At 44.6% G+C, this 14,643-nt stretch overlaps 1 protein-coding gene across 1 annotated transcript in view; it reads left to right on the top strand.

The window, feature by feature from the left end:
• PDE4DIP (phosphodiesterase 4D interacting protein) overlaps positions 1–14,643 on the top strand; it is a 188,777-nt gene that overhangs the window by 66,988 nt on the left and 107,146 nt on the right. The window contains exon 3 of the mRNA XM_075833503.1: positions 357–480. Within this exon, the coding sequence (XP_075689618.1) occupies positions 357–480 (124 nt within the window). The remainder of the gene's footprint in view (positions 1–356; positions 481–14,643) is intronic.

The following is a 14,643-nucleotide window of genomic DNA, read 5'->3' on the forward strand; positions in this document are numbered from 1 at the left end:
CCAGTTGTCCATTTCAAAGCTCATTTGCATATATATAAAATAGCTCATAACTTGGCCAAAAATGAATGTTTTTAAAAAAAACAAAAAACTTTACTGTTATCTACATTGCAGCGCCGATCACATGCAATAGGAGATAGGGATTTGAGAATCTGGTGACAGAGTCTCTTTAAGGCCTACTAGGCCACAACTTGCTGCACTGACTGTGCTGCTCCACTGACTTGCATATCCTGAACGTACATGTTGAACTTCAAAACTACAAAAATCATAATTAAATTGAAGTTAAAAAATATAATGAATGTGTAAGGTTTACAGTTTGTGTATAACATCATAGTAATTATCACTGTCATATATTTCAGGACTGATTGTGGACAAATTAATAGTTACAATGAAAATGAATTACATCAAGAGTACAAACAGAAGAAAGAGGAAGCGCAACATGCTCGAGAGCTTCTAGAAAAAAAGATAACATTTTTGCAGGAGGTAAGACAAAAGATAAAAATTTTGTTTTTTTTGTTTCTGAAACTTCGCGTAAACGGCATCAGATCCCTGGTCTCTAAGGTTTGGCAAGGCAGGGGCCATGGATGAAGGGTGGAAAAGCCCAGCATAAACATTTAAACTAGGTACAGGTAGAAGATGCCACAACAGTTCTACACATTTTGATTAGATTTAGGCTACAGGCACACGTTGCAGACTTTGATGCGGAAAAAAAATGCATGTAATTCCGCAGGTAAATTTCACACTTAATATTTTGTTTTTAGGTGTGGATTTTACATTCTGATGCGGAAATAGGTGCTAATTTTACGCTGTCAATTTTGGTGCGTTGTTTTATAAACTTGTCAGATATGGAAATTCTGAGATGAAAACGGAAAATAAATCCACACTGCAGGTCAATTTACATGACATCAATTTAGACTTTCTGCAACATGTAGATAAGTTTACTTGAGTTCTCATTTAACTGCAGGTACTGAATTATGCTGCGGATTTGCCGCACGTAATACGCATCATTTGATCTGTATTTGATCTGCCAGCAGGGTAGCATGAGCTCATGTATAAGGGTGTTAGAAATAAGCTTTCACTAAGAAAATCTTGCAGAGTAAGGGCTAGTTCACACTGAGTTTTTTGGCGCTGCTTTTGACGCGTAAACTGCATCGGAAACAGCGTCAAAATATGGCCAAAATCGCCTCCCATTGATTTCAATGGGAGGCGGCGGCGGTTTTAGTCCTTCAAGCGGAAAAAAACACTCGCGGGAAAAAAAGCTCTTTCTTCCCACATTCTTGTTTCTGACCTCACATTGACATCAATGGGAGGTAGAGAAAGCGTATTGTGTTTTTTGCCCGTGGCGCACAACGGCCGCGGCCGAATAAGGCCGCAAATAACGCAGCAACAAACTGCAGGCAGGTCAAAATCTGCCTCAAAATTCCTGAAGTGGATCCAAAAGGAAGTAAAGATATAAAAAAAAGACTGATCTCCTTTCTTTAGTGTCCAATTCTGAGTTTGGCTCAAAAAGCTGAGCCAAAGACTGGTACAAAAACTGCATAAAAAATGTGTGTCTGATCCTAGCCTTAGGCCGCTTTCAAACGAGATGGGTTGGGTGCAGTTTTGATGCAGTTTTTGGTGCCGTTTGTTTTTTGCCAAACACAGTAGTGGACACAAATGAGAGAAGATGCATCAGTCTTTTCTTTCTACCTATAATTCTTTTTGGATTCACCTCTGGCTTTGGCTCAAAAAACTGGGCCAAAAACATACTTGAAAACTGCATCAAAACTGTGTTTGTGTGATCCTGACCTTACGGACGCTCAGATCTCCCGCAAATCATGAGAACTCGAGTTACGCCACATGCACATGACCGTGTGCGCAACCGGAGTCCCGTCAGTGATCCGAGGAAAGATAGAACATGTCCTATCTTTCCTGGGATCGGAGACTCTGATCATTTTTCACGGACCTGATTCACCCGCTAAAGTGAATGGGTACGTGAAGACTATCGGGTGCCACTCGGATGCCGTCAAAAACGGCCCGAGTGGCACAATGGTCGTGTGCATGATGCGTTAGAGTACCATAGGCTTCCATACACTTTAAGGTCAGGATCACACACACACAGTTTTCATTCAGTTTTTGGCTAAAGAAAGGACACAAAAGAAAGGGGATGCGTCAGTCTTTTCTTTATACGATTCCTTCCTTTTAGATGCACTCCTGGCTTTAACTAAAAAAAGTGAGCCAAAAACTGCATGTGTGATCCTGGCCATAAGAGCATGGGATGCATAACACAGGAGCATTATATTAGCCACTGCAGTATAGTTGTAAGGGGGTAACCCGTATCTCGGCCCCTGTTATGGACTAGTGGGTTTTCCCCTTGTTCCTTGTTTTTCTTTTATGGTCTATAGTTTTGCCCATTTCTCCGGTCCGCCTTCTGCATTGGTAGGCTTTACAGCTATTGCAAGAGCAATACCCTTATGTTCTGCACTGTTGATTAAACCAACATATTTTTTTGGTCTGGCACGTAAGCAGAGGCAGGAAAGGAGGAGGGCAGTTTACAGTGAGGCCCCATGCACATTACCATAAAATCGCCTGTAGTTACGGGCCCAATCATTTCTATGGCCCACGGACACCTTCCCGTATGTCTACGGGAGGGTGTCCATGCCGTAGAAACATGTAAAAAAAAATAGGATATGTCCTATTTTTGTATTTTACGGACCTTGCTCCTATACTTTATATGGGTCGTAATTACAGGCACGATCGTGGGCATGAAGTCTTAGTGTGTGACATAGCAACCATATTACAAAGGGGTGTAAGACTGTCGTGCTCTCCAAGATATCGTAACTGTAAAGGATTTGCCTGACACAGCTTCTGTGTCGACGCCCGTGTTTAATCAGTCTGCATCTGTTCCTAAGATTGCTAGAGTGACTCGATCTGCTACCACTCAGGCTGGTAGGCTGAGGAGTGGGAGAGCCTATCGCAGCCTGGCCAGACGTTTCTAGCTCCCGTCCTTGGTTTACTTATACCTTCATTTGCTCCTTGTCCTTTGCCTGTGATTCTCCTGTTTCCTGGCTCTGCTGTTACCATTGTCCTCTGCTTTATATTGACCCTGGCTTGACTTCTATTCTCCTGCTCTGCATTTGTTACCACGCACACTCCTGGTTGACTCGGCTCGTCCACTACGCTGTTGCTCACGGTGTTGCTGTGGGCAACTGGCCCACTTTCCCTTGCTTTGTGTACCCTGTCTTGTTTTGTCTGTCGTGCACATATTCAGCGTAGGGACCGTCGCCCAGTTGTACGCCGTCGCCTATCACAGGCTGTGCAAGTAGGCAGGGACTGAGTGGCGGGTAGATTAGGGCTCACACGTCTGTCTCCCTATACTGACATTACAGTAACTATAGTAATATAACAACATTTAGGACAAAGGATCGTCATGGGTTAACTAAAAGAAAATGATGGACAAAAGTATATGAACTTGTGGCAGAACTGAGACTTCCTATATCCCTATTTACAGTGACAAATAGTCAGGCCTCATGCACATGACTGTGCAGTATTTACAGTCAAATAAATATATGGGAAGGTGTCCGATAGAAATGAATGGGTCAGTATTTTAGAAAAACAGAACAAATTGGGTATGTATATTGCCACAATGAAAATACCATTGTAAGTTCAATAGAAAAATATTTATTAGAGGCACATGAGCCACACTTACAAGATTAAAAACATTTAAAATAGCATAAACATGCTACGTCCAAAATACAAGAAGGCTACCACAATGATATGTGTTCAAAGACAAGCCGGGGATTCCCCTCCAAGAATGGATAGTGAATGGATAGTGACACCACGGGCTTCTCAATTCGGCCATTCAGCACTTATGCATGTAATTGTATCTGCATCTTATAGACGCAGGTAGAATTAGTGCAGGAGGGGGTGGCAGCGGCTGGTTTCAGTCGCGACGCCGCCCCCTCTGAGAGTCAACAGGCCGCTCTGTGTGGCGTGGGCATGGCAGGGGGCAGTCACGGTGGGCACCACCATCTCAGTTGGCCCGGGGCCACCACCCCCCTGCCCCCCTGCTAGCTACAGTACTGTCCCAGAGGTTTGCCGAAGCTCTGGCCGGAGATTCTGCTCCTAGGGGGATCCATGATGTCAGGTGCTCCTCCGGGAACGGAATTCCGCTCCCAGAGGAAGCTCCTGTCTAGGAGTGGAATCCCACCAGAGCGTTGCCGACGTTCTGGCCTGAGATTCCGCTCCTAGAGGGATCGCCTGACATCAGGGGCTCCACCAGGAGGCAACGCACTGCCTGGGGATTCCACTCCTAGGGGGAGCCCCAATAGCGATATCTACAGGAAGAGGGGTGTAGCGCTATCTACAAGGGGGTGTGTATGACACTATCTACAGAGGAGTAGCCTGGCTGGTATATACAGGGATGATGGGTTTATATACAGGAATGATGATTGTTATATACAGGGATTATGGATGTTATATACGGGATTATGGTTGTTATATACAGATAAGATGTGGGTTATAAACAGGGATGATGGCTGGTATATACAGGGATGATGGGGGTTATATACAGGGATGATGGGTAGTCCAGCCATCATCCCTGCATGAACCCCCATCATCCCTGAATATAACCCCCATCATCCTTGTATATACCAGCCATCATCCCTGTTTATAAGCCTCATCTTACCTGTATATACCAGCCAGGCTGGTATATACAGAGATGATAGGGGTTATATACAGGGATGATGGCTGGTATATACAGGGATGATGGGGGTTATATACAGGGATGATGGCTGGTATACTCAGGGATGATGGGGGTTATATACAGAGATGATAAGGCTTATATACAGGGATGATGGCTGGTATATAGTTAGAATGCACCTCTTCAGTTGTAAACATGCGTTAGTGGGGCTCACTCAGATATATTTTGCCCCCCCCCCCCCCTGCGAAAAACTCCTAGCTATGCCTCTGCTCTGGGGGGATTCCACTCCTAGACAGGGGCTCCCTCTAGGAGCAGAATCCACTCTTAGTGAGAGGCTCCTTCTAGGAGCGGCAATGCTCCTACCGGGGTTCTGCTCCTGGAGGAGCCCCTGACATCTCTGTCCATATATGGATAGTAATGTGAGGGGCTTCTCTTCCCCATCCATAGCATCGTCAACACTTTGACCGGGGATTCCGGTTCAGGAGGAGCCACTGACGTCACTGTCCACATATGGATAGGAACGTCAGGGGCTCCCTCTAGGAGCGGAATCTTTGTCCAGAGTGTCGGCAACCCTCTAGCTGGGGATTCAGCTCCTGGAGGAGCCATGATGGCAGCGAGCACCCGGCGGCCGAGTGGACCCTCAAAGGCAAGTGGGCCCAGTACACAATAGCAACTGTGTGCACTGTTCATGCGCCATGGCCGACGTCACCGTGCGTGTGACGCGCCTCTTCGCGCATGCTCAGTACAATGAGCACAAGTCAGGAATCGTCAAAAGACCTGCTCTTATTATTCTGACCACTAGATGTCACTCTTGTCAAGTCTTATCTATGTCTATAAGCAGAAACGGCCGCTAACTGCATTTCATTGGATCAACGCTCAAGAATAGGACTGGTGCCATTGAATGAACATATAAAAAATGCCACCATTTAACAACAGCTACTTAGTAACATACATTTATGCCTGTAGATCAACAAGGATTATTCTATAAATAGATTTGACCAACATATTTATGTATATGTCCCAAGACCAGATAATACGTCCTATTTTTGTATATTATTTACATTTATGTTGTCAAAATCAATACCTAGCATGCCTATTCCCTGTTGCTATCAACCTAAGTTTCTAATATATACATTGTAAACCATTCACATTGGGCACTATATTCTCAAATATATTTATATTGAATATGGGCACAGTTACAGTATAAAATAGTCATGACGACAGAATTTATAATTTGTTGTATGGATATAGCATGTTTATGCTATTTTAAATGGTTTTTAATCCTGTAAGTGGGGTTCATGTGTCCCTAACAAAAAAATTCTACAGAACTTACAGCAGTATTTTCATTGTGCCAATATACATACCCAATTTGTGTTGTTTGTGGAAGATAGTCTTTCAGGTTATGTGGCTGCATTTGTGCAGTACCCGCTGGAGGGAGTTTTTTTGGGTCAGTATTTTATAAAAATTACGATTGTGTGCATGAGGCCTTAATGAGTAAGAGCCTGTCAAACATTACTCATACCCTCCACTGGTCTCATCAAGCCAGAGATGGAATGCCATTATATTGAATGCTCCTGTATACTCATTAACAAGTACATTTACCTGCCAATTATTATAGTCATATAATCCTTAAAGAGATGGTACACTAATACATCTTCTAACAATTGTTAACGCTGAAGCGAAGAACGAGGTTCCAGAGGCGTAGCTAAAGGCTCTTGGGCCCTGGTGCAAGAATTCAGCTTGGGCCCCCCTACCCCTCCCCAACACCACCAGACCACTGCGTGCCTATGCCCAGCCGTCTTGCCCAACAGCCCCCACAGTATAATGCCCCCATAGCTGCCCCACACAGTATAATGTTCCCCATAGCTGCCCCCACACCGTACAATGCCCCCCATAGCTGCCCCACACAGTATAATGCCCCCATAGCGGCCTCCACAGTTTAAAGCCCCCACACAGTATGATGCTCCCCATAGCTTCCCCCATACAGTATAATGCTCCCCATAGCTGCCCCCCATAGTACAATGCTCCCCGTAGCTGCCTCCACACCAGGGGCGTAACTAGGGAAGACTGGGCCCCATAGCAAACTTTTGACTGGGGCCCCCCCCTCCCGGTAACCAACGGCGCCACAACTCCCGCCTTCCCGACAATGAACACTTATCAGTTCTACGGGCCCACTGCCTTCGGGGCCAGGTCGCAATTGTGACTACTGCGACCTCTATAGCTACACTGCGACACTGGGCTGCAATATACAGCTGACACCTGCTGAGTATGGGGGCGCTCAGCCCGTTCCATACTTCCCCATGATGGCTGCTACGTACATTTACGTGGCATGTCATTAGGGTGTTAAAGGGGTCCTCTGGACATTTCTTATTGATGGTCTATCTTTATGATAGGTTATCAATATTAGATCGGCGGGGGTCCAACTCCCAGAACACCCGCCGATCAGCTTTTTTGGAGGGGCCGTAGAACTCGTCGCCTTGGCCTCTTCAGTGTTTACCAGGCACAACGCCGTACACATCGGTAGCAGCTGCGCCTGGGATTGCAGCTCAGTCCCGTTCACTTGAATGCGATCCCAGGCACAGTCGCCCCGTGTGTGTGTGTATGGTGTTGTGCTTGTTAACTGGGAAAAGTCAGACGAACGCTATGGTCCCATCAATCACGGACCCCCACTGATCTGATATTGATGGTCTATCCTAAGGATGGGCCATCAATATAAAATGCCCAGAGGACCCCTTTCTTTAATGTAATGTGTGTGAAGTTTGAAGTTCTATAACTTGGCAGAGGGCAGGGCCAGGCAGGCATCAGTATATGTGTTAGGATATGTTCACACGACAGCGTCCGTAACGGCTGAAATTACGGGGATGTTTTCAGGAAGAAACACCCCCGTAATTTCAGCCGTAACGGCATGTGCAGGCGCTTGAACGCCGCGTCCATTACGGGCGTAATTGGCGCTGCTATTCATTGGAGTCAATGAATAACGGCTCCAATTACGCCCCAAGAAGTGACAGGACACTTCTTTGACGCGGGCCTCTATTTACGCGCCGTCATTTGACAGCGGCGCGTAAATATACGCCTCGTGTGAACAGACAAACGTCAGCCCATTGCTTTCAATGGGCAGATGTTTGTCAACGCTATTGAGGCGCTTTTTTCGGACGTAATTCGGGGCAAAAAAGGCCGTATTACGTCCGTAATTAGTGTGTGTGCACATACCCTGAGGGGGAATTCACTGAGTTTTTCAGCATGCTTTTTGACGCGGAAAAACGTGTAAAAAAACAGACGGAAACGGATGTCTCTTTTCCAGCGAGCGAGCTAAAACCGCTCACGGGAACAAGCGACTTGCCCCTATCTCCGTGCGTTTACGTCTCTGACCTCCCATTGACAATAAGAGGCAGAGAAATTTGCCTGCGGCGCTCAATGTCCGCCGCCAAAAAACGCAGCCAAAAATACGGCAAACGGCGTGCAGGCATGTGAAAATCTGACTCAAAATTACAGAAGGAATTTTTAGGCAGATTTTTCTGTCTGCAAAAAAATCTGTGTGAACAGGACCTTAAGGCTTCAGTATAGGTGTTAGGGGGAAAGTGCCACCCATTGAAAACCATGAAATTTTTCCTGCGAGCAGTAAAAAACGCCTGCGGGTAAAAGAAGCGTTAGGCTATGTTCACACTGAGTTTTTTGCAGGAAGAATATCTGCCTCAAAATTCCGTTTGGAAGTTTGAGGCAGATTTTCCTCTGCCTGCACGCCGATTTTTGCCCGCGGCCATTGAGCGCCGCGGACATAAAACACTGCGAAATACGCTTTCTCTGCCTCCCATTGAAGTCAATGGGAGGTCAGAGGTGTTAACGCCCGAAGATAGGGCATGTCGCTTCTTTTTCCCGCGAGGCAGTTTTACTGCTCGCGGGAAAAAGACGCCGACGCCTCCCATGCATTTTTTGCTGCGTTTTTCTGTCCACGGCCCGATGGCCGAAAAACGTCACAAAAAAACGCAACGAAAAACGTGGGAAGTGTTCAAAATATGCCTCAAAATTCCGGAAGGAATTATGAGGCAGATTTTTCTACCTAAAAACTTTTCCCTTCTCCCATGAACTTTTTTATTTTATGTACCTGTCCTCTGCAGTCTGCACGTCCTCCGTCCGTCCTCTGCAGTCTGCACGTCCTCCGTCCGTCCTCTGATTGTCCTCCGCCCGTCCTATGGGATGCTAGTTCTCCGGCAGTCCTGGCTCCTGACTGTACTGTCCTCCGCCCGATGTCTCGCGCCATTCGTTTAGCTCCGCCCCCTGTCCTCTCCCCTGCCTGAGCGCTCCTCCTACCACGTATCGCCGTCCTATTCCATAGTGTGTGGAGGAGGAGTCGGACTATCAGTGGAGTGCACAGTGAATATCACCGGGCCCCCGGCCCCCCCCCCACGGCTGTCACCGGGCCCCCCCCCCACGGCTGTCACCGGGCCCCCCCCCCCCCGGATGCCTAGTGTAACGTTAGGGACGGGATGCTACTAGTAGGCATTAGGGGGCCCGTGCCTCCATGCCTGGCACATAATGTAATGTGCCTGACTGTGAAGGCGACATGGGCCCCCCCATGCCCCGGGCCCCGTAGCAGCTGCTACTGCTGCTACTGTGGTAGTTACGCCACTGCTCCACACACTATAATGCTCCCCATAGCGGCCTCCATAGTATAAAGCCCCCACACAGTATAATGCTCCCCATAGCTGCCCCCATACAGTATAATCCTCCCCATAGCTGCCCCCCTAGTACAATGCTCCCCATAGCTGCCCCACAGTATAATGCTCCCCATTGCTGCCCCACACAGTATAATGCCCCCCCCATAGCTGTCCCCACACAGTATAATGCCCCCATAGCTGCCCCCACATAGTATAATGCTCCCATAGCTGCCCCCACACAGTATAATGCCCCCACACAGTATAATGCTCCCCATAGCTGCCCCCACAGTATAATACCCCCATTGCTGCACACATACAGTATAATGCCCCCATAGCTGTCCTCATACAGTATAATGCCCCCATATCAGCTCTCCATACAGTATAATGCCCCCCATATCAGCCCCTATACAGTATAATGCCCCCATATCAGCCCCCCATACAGTAACATGCCCCACATATCAGCACCCCATACAGTATAATGCCCCCCATATCAGCCCCCATACAGTATAATGCCCCCCATATCAGCCCCCATACAGTATAATGCCCCACATATCAGTCCCCCATACAGTATAATGCCCCCCATATCAGCCCCCATACAGTATAATGCCCCCCATATCAGCCCCCATACAGTATAATGCCCCCATATCAGCCCCCCATACAAGCTCCCCATACAGTATAATGCTCCCCCACATCAGCTCCCCATACAGTATAATGCCCCCCATATTAGCTCCCCATACAGTATAATGCTCCCCATATCAGCACCCCATACAACCTCCCCATACAGTATAATTTCCCCCACATCAGCTCCAATAGAGTATAATGTCCCCCAAATCAGCTGCCCATACAGTATAATGCTCCCCCAAATCAGCTCCCCATACTGTATAATAAGAAAAAGAGCAAAAACCACGGCGCCACATGGTGTAGGTCAATAAGTTAGGCAGGTGAAGGAAAGAAAAACCATGCTCACCAAAAGCCAAAGGTAATTCGCATTAAAGGTCCACATATGCTGCTGCCAGATCCGAGCCGGTTTACACAGGTAACCGCTTGATACGATGAATGGGTGAATGGAAAAGTAAGGATCTATAATTGGGCCAATTCAGACAGGGCAATTGACCAAAAAACCGCCAAAACCAGGCGGGTCGAAGTTCAAAAAATATAAAGACAAAGAATACACATAATAACAGCATGATACATGTTATGGTACAGTGGTCAAGTGATACAACGTAGTATGAGAATTGCCTGGTTGAAACGTAGGGAAATAAAAGAATTACATAGCACGAGAATTCTGTGCAGGTATAAATGACAAAAAATTCTTAAAAAATGTGTATTATTGCTAAAACCATCAAGGTGATGTTACATGGACGATAGATATATTAGATACGAGTGGTTAATTGGTTTGGATCGATGAAACGAATCCATGTAGCATAAACAGCGGCCGTAGTCAAGGCGATTGTAAACATTACGGTGGCCGATGAGGTCCAAATAACAATGGAACGCATGGTGACCCGCAAAACGCGAGGAGTCGCGTAGCGTTGCACTGGTAATACACAGGAACGAAAATCAGCACACAGCAGTGAAGGTGCAATGGTTAGTGAATAAAAGATATATTTTCATATAAATCGGTGCAGAGAATATATGTTGTGTAATGATAGGTTGATGTACATTATCGGAAAAGATATCTGAGGCAACTGAAGGGAGAGGTTCTTCCCGGGGAAGTATTTAGTGAGAGGAAAGAATAGCGATTAATGGTAGGCAACAATTAGCAATGTTAAAAAGAAATACTGGTGATATGTACAGTCGGTTGGTCATAGTCAAGAGAATTACAGTAAGTTACATAGGTTAATAAGATATTAAAAAATTTATATTTTATAAAAGGCAGAATTAAGCCGTAAAAATAAAGATTAAAAAGAATACATGGGGATAATGTATTCCAATTGGAGGAAATGAAAAAAACAGGGTCTATTTGGTTGGTCAAGCTTATTCATAGAAGAATTTTATTTGCTAGTGGGTCCTCACGATCGATGGAGGCCGAAATAACTCCGCGACGCAGAGGAACCTGACAGGACACGAAGAACGGGAGCGCCCAGACCAGGGTCCGAGGGGAAACAACACAATACAAGGGCCTGCAGGTGGGTGAGTTACCAACATGAAAGCTGTGTGTGTATATATGGTTACTGTGAATAGAGTAAATGATTAGTAGTATGGTTAAGGAAAACATTTACATGTGCTAGTAAATCATTCATTTACAACCTGCATGAGGCCAGAGGTGTTTGATTTATAGCGTATATATGGAAAAGATGTATATAACGTATCGGGAATCAGTAGGCTTGGAAAAAAGAGAGAGATCATTCGATTTATTGAAGGTCAGTATTAGTTAATCCAATGAAGACTCTGAAATATCATTCAGGCCCCCTGGGTGTAATGTATTCATTTTGAATATCCAAAAGTTTTCTCTCTGTTTAAGTTTGCTAAACCTATTTGGGACGTCTGGATGAATGTACTCAATGGGTGTAATCTTGATTATATTAAATTGACAATCATGTGCCTGAGCAAAATGACGGGAAACACTGTGTTTTAGAAAACCAGTGTTAACGTTAAATCGATGTTTGTTTACTCTAGTTCGTAGGCATTGGGTGGTCCTACCTATGTATTGCAGTTGGCAGGGACACTCCATTAGGTAGATTACATATGAGCTACCACAGTTGAGAAATGTTTTGATTGGAAATGATTCATTGGTGACGGTAGATGTGTAGGTGTATTTTTTATGGTTTATGATATTGCAGCAGAGACAACGTGAGTGTCCACATTTGTAAGAACCATTGAGATTAGAAAGAAAATTTGTGTGTGGTGTTATATGTTTCCTTACTCTGCTAGGGGCCAGGATGTTTTTGAGAGTTAGAGACCGTCTAAATGTGATGCTTGGTTGGGCTGATACTTTGTCCTTCAGATATGGATCATTCTTTATAATGTGCCAATGTTTGCATAAGATGGCTCTAATTGTTTTACTTCCTTTGTTGTAGGTAGTGATAAAATTGGTGTTGTATTTATTACTAGGTTCAGGATCCTTAAAGGTAGGGTTTAGACAGGAATCTTGTGAAAGTTCTGTTGCTTTACGTCATGCGCCTTTGATAACATTTAAAGGAAAATGCTTTTCCTTGAATCTTTTTTTCCAGGACATTGCACTCTTTTTTGAAGTTTTCGTCTGTACTGCAGTTCTTTCTAACCCTCCTGAACTGCCCAAAGGGTACGTTTTTGAGCCAGGGGCGATAGTGTGCACTCCTAAAATCAATGTAGCTGTTGACATCTACTAGTTTGAAGTGAGTTTTGGTGGCAAATTTGTTAATGCTGGTATCGTAGCTGATTGTAAGATCTAAGAAGTCTATGGAAGTGGAAGAAAATGTATGCGTAAATGATAGGTCATAGTCAGTTGTGTTTAGAGTCTCAATAAAGCGGGAGGCTTCATCCTCATTACCTTTCCATACCAAGAACAGGTCATCGATGTAACGTTTATATAGAAATATGTTGTTTTTGAAGGGATGTTCACCATAAATATATGTCTTCTCGAATGCTCCCATGTATAGATTGGCATAAGCGGGTGCAAATCGGGTGCCCATCGCACACACTTTAGTCAATTTAATATAATCAAGATTACACCCATTGAGTACATTCATCCAGACGTCCCAAATAGGTTTAGCAAACTTAAACAGAGAGAAAACTTTTGGATATTCAAAATGAATACATTACACCCAGGGGGCCTGAATGATATTTCAGAGTCTTCATTGGATTAACTAATACTGACCTTCAATAAATCGAATGATCTCTCTCTTTTTTCCAAGCCTACTGATTCCCGATACGTTATATACATCTTTTCCATATATACGCTATAAATCAAACACCTCTGGCCTCATGCAGGTTGTAAATGAATGATTTACTAGCACATGTAAATGTTTTCCTTAACCATACTACTAATCATTTACTCTATTCACAGTAACCATATATACACACACAGCTTTCATGTTGGTAACTCACCCACCTGGAGGCCCTTGTATTGTGTTGTTTCCCCTCGGACCCTGGTCTGGGCGCTCCCGTTCTTCGTGTCCTGTCAGGTTCCTCTGGGTCGCGGAGTTATTTCGGCCTCCATCGATCGTGAGGACCCACTAGCAAATAAAATTCTTCTATGAATAAGCTTGACCAACCAAATAGACCCTGTTTTTTTCATTTCCTCCAATTGGAATACATTATCCCCATGTATTCTTTTTTATCTTTATTTTTACGGCTTAATTCTGCCTTTTATGAAATATACATTTTTTAATATCTTATTAACCTATGTAACTGACTGTAATTCTCTTGACTATGACCAACCGACTGTACATATCACCAGTATTTCTTTTTAACATTGCTAATTGTTGCCTACCATTAATCGCTATTCTTTCCTCTCACTAAATACTTCCCCGGGAAGAACCTCTCCCTTCAGTTGCCTCAGATATCTTTTCCGATAATGTACATCAACCTATCATTACACAACATATATTCTCTGCACCGATTTATATGAAAAGATATCTTTTATTCACTAACCATTGCACCTTCACTGCTGTGTGCTGATTTTCGTTCCTGTGTATTACCAGTGCAACGCTACGCGACTCCTCGCGTTTTGCGGGTCACCATGCGTTCCATTGTTATTTGGACCTCATCGGCCACCGTAATGTTTACAATCGCCTTGACTACGGCCGCTGTTTATGCTACATGGATTCGTTTCATCGATCCAAACCAATTAACCACTCGTATCTTATATATCTATCGTCCATGTAACATCACCTTGATGGTTTTAGCAATAATACACATTTTTTAAGAATTTTTTGTCATTTATACCTGCACAGAATTCTCGTGCTAACTATGTAATTCTTTTATTTCCCTACGTTTCAACCAGGCAATTCTCATACTACGTTGTATCACTTGACCACTGTACCATAACATGTATCATGCTGTTATTATGTGTATTCTTTGTCTTTATATTTTTTGAACTTCGACCCGCCTGGTTTTGGCGGTTTTTTGGTCAATTGCCCTGTCTGAATTGGCCCAATTATAGATCCTTACTTTTCCATTCACCCATTCATCGTATCAAGCGGTTACCTGTGTAAACCGGCTCGGATCTGGCAGCAGCATATGTGGACCTTTAATGCGAATTACCTTTGGCTTTTGGTGAGCATGGTATAATGCCCCCCATACAAGATCCCCATACAGTAAAATTCCCCCCATATATCAGCTCCTTATACAGTATAATGCCCCCCATATCAGCTCCCCATACAGTAT

This window comes from Rhinoderma darwinii, chromosome 7 (assembly GCF_050947455.1).
Source record: "Rhinoderma darwinii isolate aRhiDar2 chromosome 7, aRhiDar2.hap1, whole genome shotgun sequence".
NCBI lineage: Eukaryota > Metazoa > Chordata > Amphibia > Anura > Rhinodermatidae > Rhinoderma > Rhinoderma darwinii.